This window comes from Phaseolus vulgaris, chromosome 3 (assembly GCF_000499845.2).
Source record: "Phaseolus vulgaris cultivar G19833 chromosome 3, P. vulgaris v2.0, whole genome shotgun sequence".
In the NCBI taxonomy this organism is placed as follows: domain Eukaryota; kingdom Viridiplantae; phylum Streptophyta; class Magnoliopsida; order Fabales; family Fabaceae; genus Phaseolus; species Phaseolus vulgaris.
The window spans coordinates 46,039,265-46,048,634 of record NC_023757.2 but is presented as its reverse complement, the minus strand read 5'-3'; the positions used below and the strand labels follow the sequence as shown (position 1 = coordinate 46,048,634).

Here is a 9,370-nt window from a genome sequence, read left to right as displayed (position 1 = left end):
TTAAAAAGAAAATAACATGTGGATGTCTGCAGTGCATGTAGTATTACATCAAACAACTTTAGTCTAAGAAACAACTTGGGAAATGAAAAAAAAAAAACTATTATAAAGTTATAACCAACAAATTCAGATGAAGAAACAGGTGCATATCAAACAAGAACCTCAGTTTCATTTATACATTGATGATGAATAATTTGTAAGTATATTTATATATTTATCAGCATTCTTTGAGTCATGTAGTAATTATCTCAATGAAATCTTAAAACTGATCACTTCACCTAAATTATTTTAATAATTTTTTTATTTTTTTTTGTTCTCGTTGGTTATTGAGATATATATTAATTGACAATTATTGTACAAAAAGTATTGATATAATTTATCAAATAAACTGAGTGTATTTTGTATATTTTTTTATAAAGTTTTGGACGATGACACGTGGGATGTCCCCACTTCTGTACTCTGAAATCTGGACCGTTGAAGGCACCTTTGCTTCCCCTATTTATTGGATACACCCAACCTCTCTGCTTCATGTGTAAATTTCATTCTTCTTCTATTCAGCCTTCACTGCACAACAGCAACACCTTCCTCTGCTTCACCTCTCTCACCTGCATTCCATAGCAGGTTGAGAACTTAATACAACTTTCTCTTTATCTTTCTCTTTAACTTTCATCACTTTCACATCACCAATGGCCTGCTTAGAGCTCTCCAAAGAGGTATCATAGCCTTCAAATCCTTCCTTCTCACCTTACCCTTTTTTCACTTTTTATACTCCTTTCATCTCTAGTTGCATGCATGCATTCTCTAGCATGCGCTTCAAGATTTTGTAAACATATCTATGGAATTAAACTATGAATGTGTTACAAGAATAAGTACTAAAACCGGTGTCATTTCTTTCAAATGTTGAAATCAATCTGCAGGTAAAGTTCAAAGATGACACAGAAGAGGTAACTCTTGACGGAAGTGTTGATTGGCATGGTCGCCCTGCAATCAGAGCCAAATCTGGGAGATGGGTTGCTGGAACCATTGTACTATGTAAGTTCCAAATATAACATCATGTTTTATTGTTGTTTGTTTTCTGTTACAGACATGGTACTGTAATGCTTTAGATAATCTAAATCTTATGAGTGAATTAAATTTGTTATGATTTGAGCTTATTACAACATCATCAATTGTGTGTGTGTGTGTGAGAGAGAGAGAAAAGATACGTGAAGTGAAGTAGATGATGATAGATACGTGAAGTATGGTAGCTGATGATAGGGGTGACTCGTGGCAGCAGTTGGAGCCGTAGAAGTTTGAAGAACCTTGTCCAGCTAGCACAAAATTTGATGAAAAATGTGTGTATTTTAGATAGCTTATCAGTGAAAGAAGTCTATAACTTTGCCTTTAGGATGGTTCAGAAACAAACAAGGGTTCTTGGTCATCTTATCAGTTTCAGTCAGTGGAAAAGGACACATCATGCTCCATCAAATTTACAAAAATCAGAGGTTTTATATATCATATTGGATCAGTGATGTACTCTTTCTTGATCCAGCTGTGAGTGAGAGAGATTCTGAATCCTGATAAAAGAACACAATAATTGAAAAGGGAGAGGGAGAGTGAAGAAATTAGCATGCATTTTAAGGGAATACGTCCCTGACACGTAGCCACTGCTAGGATCTTGCATGACGTGAGTCATTGCCACGTGTCCTTAGCAATGGATGTGTGACCATGAACCAACCAATGTGTGAAAGCAATGTTAATTACACATTTGGTAAGCTATAACATTTATACCAGTAACAAATATATTAACATCATACTTTTTAATGTATTTTTTGTATTATTTACTAAATTTGTTTAACATTACTTCTTATAAGAGTACTTGCAGCTAGTTAAATTAGTTGGTATTTTTCTATTTTTAATTCATTTTTTTATTATATTTTAATTAATATTACTTCAAATATTTGAATTAATTTTGATATTTTCGTTTTGAATGATAATTATTAGTACAGCAACTAGGAAGTACAATATTTAATATTATCAATATAAATATTTTATGAGAAAAATACTTCATTTATTGATTTTTTTAGCAACTGTTTTTGGAATGATTGATAGTATAATAGTAAAGGCAAGGAATAATTGATAAATGCCTACTGACTTAGTCAGAAGTTTGTTTCAAATATAACATAAACACAGCATTAAAGGTGAAGGGAGATTGGTAGGTCAGAATCAGCCAAGTATGATTGGAATTGTTAAGTAAGTTCTGAAACTTTTTGGTGCAGAGAAGTGAGGAAATGAGTAACGTGAGTGCATGTACATATATGGAATTATGTGATTGCTTTTTAGATGCAAAAGTACACACATGCTGAGATAATATATCTTTTACTTTTTTGTTTTTGTTTTTATAGGGATGACATAGCAAGGAATCTCACAAAAACGATTTTTTATTAATTTATAAATAGTTTAGTTGAGAAATATAAAAGATAATTCATAATAAATAAATAATTTCAATTTTAAATTATACAGAATATACCCTTTTATGAATATTATTGTTTGTGTGGAAAGGAAAAAATAGAAATCACCATCCTGCTACTACTGAAATATGAGTCACAATCAGAAATATATTTTTACAAATAAGATCCACTATAACTCTTCAATAAATGTTATCACTATAATATATTCTCCTTTAGAAAACAAATGGTAAAATCTCAAAACCAAACACTTGATATAAAGCCTTTTTTACACCTAAAGAGAATCCCTTCTTCTACCCACAACACTTCTCTCATTACTGAATTAACGTCGGATTGTGAATATTATTAACAGGAGTAGCTAAAAAGATTTACTTAGAGCAGAAAATTCGAAAGTGTTATTTCGTGTCTGAAACCATTATCAATACATGACCTATAAGTGTGTGCTTTACAAAAGCAAAACCTGTAATACCTAAAATGATATTATTAAGTATCATGTGTGCATATTTATTGTGGTGGTTCATAAAGCTTGTTAGTGGTAATGCACCATTCACGGTGAAAATTCTGGGGACTTGTCATTATTATTATAACCGGTCTTCGATATATGCTACCCTTTGCTAGTTGTAGTAACCCTGATTGATTTAGCCATGCATATTAGCACATCTATATTTACCCCCTCTGCACATACCTTTATAACACCTTAGATACGTATTAAATAATTAACTGAGAATAAAATTTGCATGTTTCTTAGCTGAATTTGCAACAGTTTGAAAGTCTCTCAGGAAAATACGTAATTAAACACTAATAGAACTAATGGGATAACACAAACAAGTTACAGCTTTAGTCCACTTACACAAGGATGCATGTGAGTGTATTAAACAACACTATCTACAATAATAATAAAACTATGTTGACACTGTTTCTTTTCTTAATTGTATCAAATCAGTGAACCAAGGTCTGGCAACCTTAGCATTCTTTGGTGTAGGAGTGAACCTAGTGTTATTCCTGACAAGAGTGATGGGGCAGAACAATGCTGATGCTGCAAACAATGTGAGCAAGTGGACTGGCACAGTATACATCTTCTCTCTTGTGGGTGCTTTCCTAAGTGATTCTTACTGGGGAAGATACAAAACTTGTGCCATCTTTCAGGTCATTTTTGTAATAGTAAGTACTATCCTATTGATTTCATTTCACTTCCTTATTCTCCCTCTTTAGTTTCAAGCTAATGCATTCCTCCGGTTATTAACTAATATTATGGTTCAGGGCCTAGTGTCCTTGTCCCTTTCATCATACCTCAGCTTGATTAGGCCAAAAGGTTGTGGAAATGGAACTATTTCATGTGGGAAAAATTCAAGCTTGGAGATGGGGATGTTCTACCTCTCAATCTATCTCATTGCTTTGGGAAATGGAGGGTATCAGCCAAATATTGCCACGTTTGGAGCTGACCAGTTTGACGAGGAGCACTCAAAGGAGGGTTACTCAAAGGTTGCCTTCTTTAGCTACTTCTATCTGGCTTTAAACCTTGGTTCACTCTTCTCAAACACAATTCTAGGCTATTTTGAAGATGAAGGATTGTGGACACTGGGGTTCTGGGTGTCTGCAGGTTCTGCTTTTGCCGCCCTTGTTTTATTTCTTCTTGGGACCCCAAGATATAGACACTTCAAACCCAGTGGCAATCCTCTTTCAAGGTTCGGCCAAGTCCTTGTTGCTGCATTAAGGAAATGGGGAGCTCATGTGACATCAAATGAAGAGGACCTATATGTCAAGGATGAAAATGAATCTCCCACTAATGGCAACAGAAAGATTCTTCACACCGACGGATTCAAGTAAGTATTAGAAGCTATTTCCATATGAAACCACATAGTTAAATACTTCTGAATATAATCCATGTTAATACCTTGTAGTTATAGATCAGAGGTTGCATGGAATGCTTTTACTGCATTGATGTCATCAGTTAATCATTTTGCTAAGACCATGGCACAACTTAAAATTAAACACCAAACACTTTCTGAATAATTGGTCATTTTTCATTCTGCCAAGCTATAACAAATTGATTAATTTGACATTTATCATCTGCTTTGCAGGTTTCTGGACAGAGCAGCTTTTATATCTACCAGAGATCTAGAAGACCAAAAAAGAGGCCTTCATAATCCCTGGCGTCTCTGCCCTATAACTCAAGTTGAAGAAGTGAAGTGTATACTAAGACTTCTTCCAATTTGGCTCTGCACCATAATATACTCGGTGGTTTTCACACAAATGGCTTCTCTTTTTGTAGAGCAAGGGGCTGCCATGAAAACTACAATATCCCATTTCAGAATACCACCTGCAAGCATGTCTAGCTTTGACATCCTTAGTGTAGCTGTCTTCATTTTCTTCTACCGTCGAGTGATTGATCCACTTGTAGGACGACTTAAAAAGACAAGTTCAAAGGGTCTTACTGAGCTTCAGAGAATGGGAATTGGGCTTGTTATAGCTGTAATGGCAATGGTTTCAGCAGGAATAGTTGAATGTTACAGGCTTAAATATGCAAAAGTAGGATGCCCCCATTGCAGTGGCACAAGCTCTCTAAGCATCTTTTGGCAAATTCCTCAGTATGCACTTATTGGAGCTTCTGAAGTTTTTATGTATGTAGGCCAGTTGGAGTTCTTCAATGCTCAAACACCAGATGGCTTAAAAAGCTTTGGAAGTGCCCTTTGCATGACGTCCATCTCTCTTGGGAACTATGTAAGTAGCTTACTTGTAAGTATTGTTATGAAGATCTCCACCGAGGATCAGATGCCAGGATGGATCCCTGGAAACTTAAACAGAGGTCACCTAGATAGGTTTTACTTCCTCTTAGCAGCCTTGACATCAATAGACTTGATCGTTTATATTCTATGTGCAAAGTGGTTCAAGAGTATACAGCTGGAAGGAAAATACGAAGATAATGATATGCCTGGTAGCTATAAAGTATAATTTGCGATGAACAACCAACAAAGGCTACGATAACAGCATATATAAATAATAGAAAGAAGGGATCAACAACTAGTCAAATTAACTTGAGCTGTAGTTGCTATCGGAAGAAAAGGTGGCTGGTTTCGGTTAGAGAAGCCCTTTTACCCGAGTCTCTTGTAACTTTAGTCATTGTTTTTGTTTCTGCTAACGGTTTGTTTGGTTTGAGAAAACCTTTTTGTTTTCACTTTTGTTTATGCAAACAATTACTAAGATGCTACCTTCTCTCCAATTAGTATCCTTGCTTTCAAAATTTTGTATAGCAAATGGTAAAAGCAACATAATGTTGTTTATAACCAGTTCTTGTACAAAATTTTGAAATCTAAATAAAGAGGAAAAAAGGTAGCATTTTTGTAATTATTTATGAAACTGAACATAAAAACAATAATGTTTTCAAGAAACCAAACAAAGCCCTATATTTTCAGTTTCTGTTTTTGTATCTAGGTTGTGTAAAACTAGAGTTTTGAAGAGACAATGACAGTTTCGGGGCCACTTCAAGTGTCCTTTCTTTTAGTCTTTGTAAGCTCCATTGTTAACACTGAATATGTTATTTTAATTTCCGGGTGTGAAGTATTATTCTCTTATTACCAATCCTACGTACTATATGTCTCTCCTCCCAGTGATAACACATGTTTTTGTCATTGATGCTTGGAAGTGGAACAGGACAAACATTGCAATCATGAGCAATCCATTAACTAAAAAACTAAGGGGCTTCTTATGCATTCTAATTTAGATGAGTGGCTGCATAGACAGAATAACTTACAAATAAACATTCATATACAAAAAAAAACAAGAGTTTGGTGTAAAACTAACTTTCAAGGGGCTCCCTGCTTTTCAAAGTTATAGGAGAGAGTAATTGATATCATCTTTCACTTTAACATGTAAAGATGTTGTTTCTAGATTCAAACGCATAACCAACTGGTCATGAAGACACAACTTTACCATTGTCTCACGACTTACTCTCAAACAAGAGTCTTGTGCATGACTACTTCAATATATCTGAACCAACCGGCAACTTACAAACAGTATTGTGGAATAACTTAAATCAAATTCACTTTAAAAGTGTCTACCACACAAATGACAATTCTATAACAAAGAATCTGCAAATAAAACAGACAGAAGATAAACAGAGAAGAACAAGAAAAAAAATCACAAGAAGAAATAACATGGTTTAATTGAAATGTTAACAAACTTCAATCTACTTCTACGATAGAATCCACTATGAACAGAGATTAAAACTGAGTTTTTCTTAGTGAACAACGACTCTCGATTAACAATAGTTGAAGTTCTTATATACACAACATAACAACCATAACAAACTACTGTCAAACACGTCTAAACTAATGGAGAAGACACGTGAATAGTGCATCTTCCTACTGAGCTGGAATATCGCTTAGGCGACTTTTCCAAACTAATCTTAGTACACACTAAGGAAATAGACCTTTTACTGAGACTATCCACACTAATACTAGAAGATACATATCTTCTACTAGACAGTTAGACTGTCTAAGAACCTTGTTGAGATTTTACTAAATCAATCTTCACAAGTCTCCACTTTGGTTCAACACAAATCTTCTAAGCAATAATCACTACTTGCCACTAAGTCCTTTATAGGTAAGAAGATGACCTGTGAGAGATGTTTTGGTGTTCAAGCACCCAACATAGTTCGAGTCAACATAACCTTCTATGGGAGCATCTTTGGCATACCACCGAACTCCAACATAAACTAAAACTCTTACAAGCGATCCCTTCAGATAATGAAGAAACCACTTAAGAGCTTGCCAAGGAGCTTGTCTAGGATTTGACATGAACTTGCTAACAACACTCACTATATAGGGGCAAGTACAAACCACCACACATCATAAAACCAACGATGTTTGCATACAAAATATCATGCATATAACTCTTCCTCCATTGTCTTAGGAGACTGTTCATCACTCAACTTATAGTGAGAAACAAGAGGTGTGGAAACAGGTTTTAAGTTTGTCATCCCAAACTTGTCAAGCATTTTTCTGAGGTATGCTTCAAATCACATTGTCTAATGATCTCAATCCCCAAAATCTTCGTAGCAACTCCAAGATCCTTCAGAGTAAATTCAGTATTCAGCTCAGCCTTAATTTTTCTCAATCATAGGCTTACTAATGCTTGTTATCAGTATGTAATCAACATACAACAACAATACTATGAAGTGATCTTCTGCTAGAAACTTAAAGTAGACACATGTACCATACTTGCACCATTCAAAGCCAATACTTGCAATGAAGTTGTCAAACCACTTCTTCCATTATCTCGAGAATTGTTTTAAACCATACAAGGATCTCTTTAGTTTACAAACATAATCCTTCTTGTCTCCTACCTCAAATCCTTTTAGTTGCTTCATGGAGATGGTCTCTTTCAAGTCTCCATATAGACATGCAGTCTTAATGTTCATCTATTTCAACTCAAGGTTAAGCTCAACAACCATGTCTAACAACATCCGTATGGATCTATGCTTTACTATAAGAGAGAAAACATCACAATAACAAACTCTTTCTCTCTAAGTAAAACCTCTAGCCACCACTCTCAGTCTCGCCTTGAATTTTCGTTCATTAGTTCCTGAATTACCATCTTTACGTTTGAAAATCCATTTACAACCTACCAACCTATAATCCACGTTCACTGCACCAATTTGTTGTGGAATAGCTCAAATCAAATTCATTGCAGAAGCATCTACCAGAAAAACGACAATTCGATAATAGAGAATCCACAAACGAAATAGGTACAAGATAAACAAGGAAGAACAAGAAAGAATCACACACAAATAACGTGGTCCAATTGAAGTGTTAACGAACTTGCTTCTACACCCACTACAGAATCCATTATGAACAAAGATTACAATCGAAGTTTCTCTCTCAATGAACTTTCACTCAAAAAATCTCAATTAATAGTAGTTGATGATACAAATTCCTACATATACAACATAACAACCATAACTAACTATCGTGAAACGCGTCTAAACTAATTAAAGAAGACACATGAACCATGCATCCTCCTACTGAGTTGGAAACACTTAGACGACTTATCCATACAATACTAATCTCAATAGACACCAAGAGACTAGACATTCTACTAAAACTATCAACTAATACTAGAAGATCCACATCTTCTACTGGACAGTCTGATGCAATTAGACAGTCTAGGAACCTGTCATGATTTCAATGAACCAATCTTCACAAACAAAAACAAACATAACCAGCATCTTAAAAAATTGTGAAAATACAGTTAACATAGCCATGAACCCAGCCCCAAAAACACTTACTAACACAAAAAAACACAAACAGCAACTTAAAAAAAAATGCACTTAAGGAAGCCATGATACCCCCAAGTAGAAATGGAATAAGGAGACACACATTTTTTTGGTACACAAGGAAGTAAAAAGACAACTGACAGAATCTAAGCCAAAACGGTATGCCCTTTTTGCCAGTAAATCAGTAGCTACATTTGCTTCTCTAGGATAAATTCCAGCAATATTTGCCAACGGCAACCTCAACAACTCCTTTGTCTCCAAATTTAAGGCCATGTTGGCATGTACCTGCACATCACCAATATTCTAGTTATAAAAAGCATTAATCATTTCCATAAAGCCGCTCTCAGAAATGATCTTTTTATAACCAAGATCCTATCCCATACAAAGACCCTGTTCCAAAGGAGAAGATTGTTAATTTTGGAAATGCATGATAAATTCATGAGTGAAGGTTTCAACAATGTTTATGTGAACAAAAGGTGTAAGAGAGAGAAAATGGAAGTCTCTGGAAGCGAAATAAAAAGGTAATTGGAACTTACCTCCAATTCAACGAAGGCAGATTAGAAGCAAAGAGTGAAAACAGAGAAGGGTTTGGGAACAGAGAAAACAGCTATCCCCAGGAAGAATCCAGCTATCACTCCAGTCCCAGATTATA

The 9,370-nt window shown here is 35.0% G+C and overlaps 1 protein-coding gene and 1 long non-coding RNA gene across 2 annotated transcripts; one reads left to right on the top strand and one right to left on the bottom strand.

The window, feature by feature from the left end:
- Window positions 1–524: 524 nt before the first annotated feature.
- On the top strand, window positions 525–5,988 carry LOC137808164 (protein NRT1/ PTR FAMILY 7.3-like). Its single transcript, XM_068609139.1, has 5 exons — window positions 525–710; window positions 915–1,029; window positions 3,388–3,605; window positions 3,705–4,267; window positions 4,526–5,988. The coding sequence occupies exons 1-5, from the start codon at window positions 684–686 to the stop codon at window positions 5,394–5,396; spliced, it is 1,794 nt and encodes a 597-aa protein (XP_068465240.1). The 5' UTR covers window positions 525–683; the 3' UTR covers window positions 5,397–5,988.
- Window positions 5,989–8,590: 2,602 nt separating this feature from the next.
- On the bottom strand, window positions 8,591–9,370 carry LOC137808165 (uncharacterized). The gene is made up of 2 exons (XR_011080675.1): window positions 9,255–9,370; window positions 8,591–9,003 (listed from the first exon to the last, which is right to left on the bottom strand). It is a non-coding gene; the product is annotated as an uncharacterized lncRNA (long non-coding RNA).

Bases quoted from the DNA above. Each gene is read 5' to 3' on its own strand.
- LOC137808164 (XM_068609139.1), top strand. From the start codon at position 684: ATGGCCTGCTTAGAGCTCTCCAAAGAG. The intron at 1,030-3,387 runs GTAAGTTCCAAA...GTATCAAATCAG, and splicing joins TGCTGGAACCATTGTACTAT to TGAACCAAGGTCTGGCAACC. The intron at 4,268-4,525 runs GTAAGTATTAGA...TCTGCTTTGCAG, and splicing joins CTTCACACCGACGGATTCAA to GTTTCTGGACAGAGCAGCTT.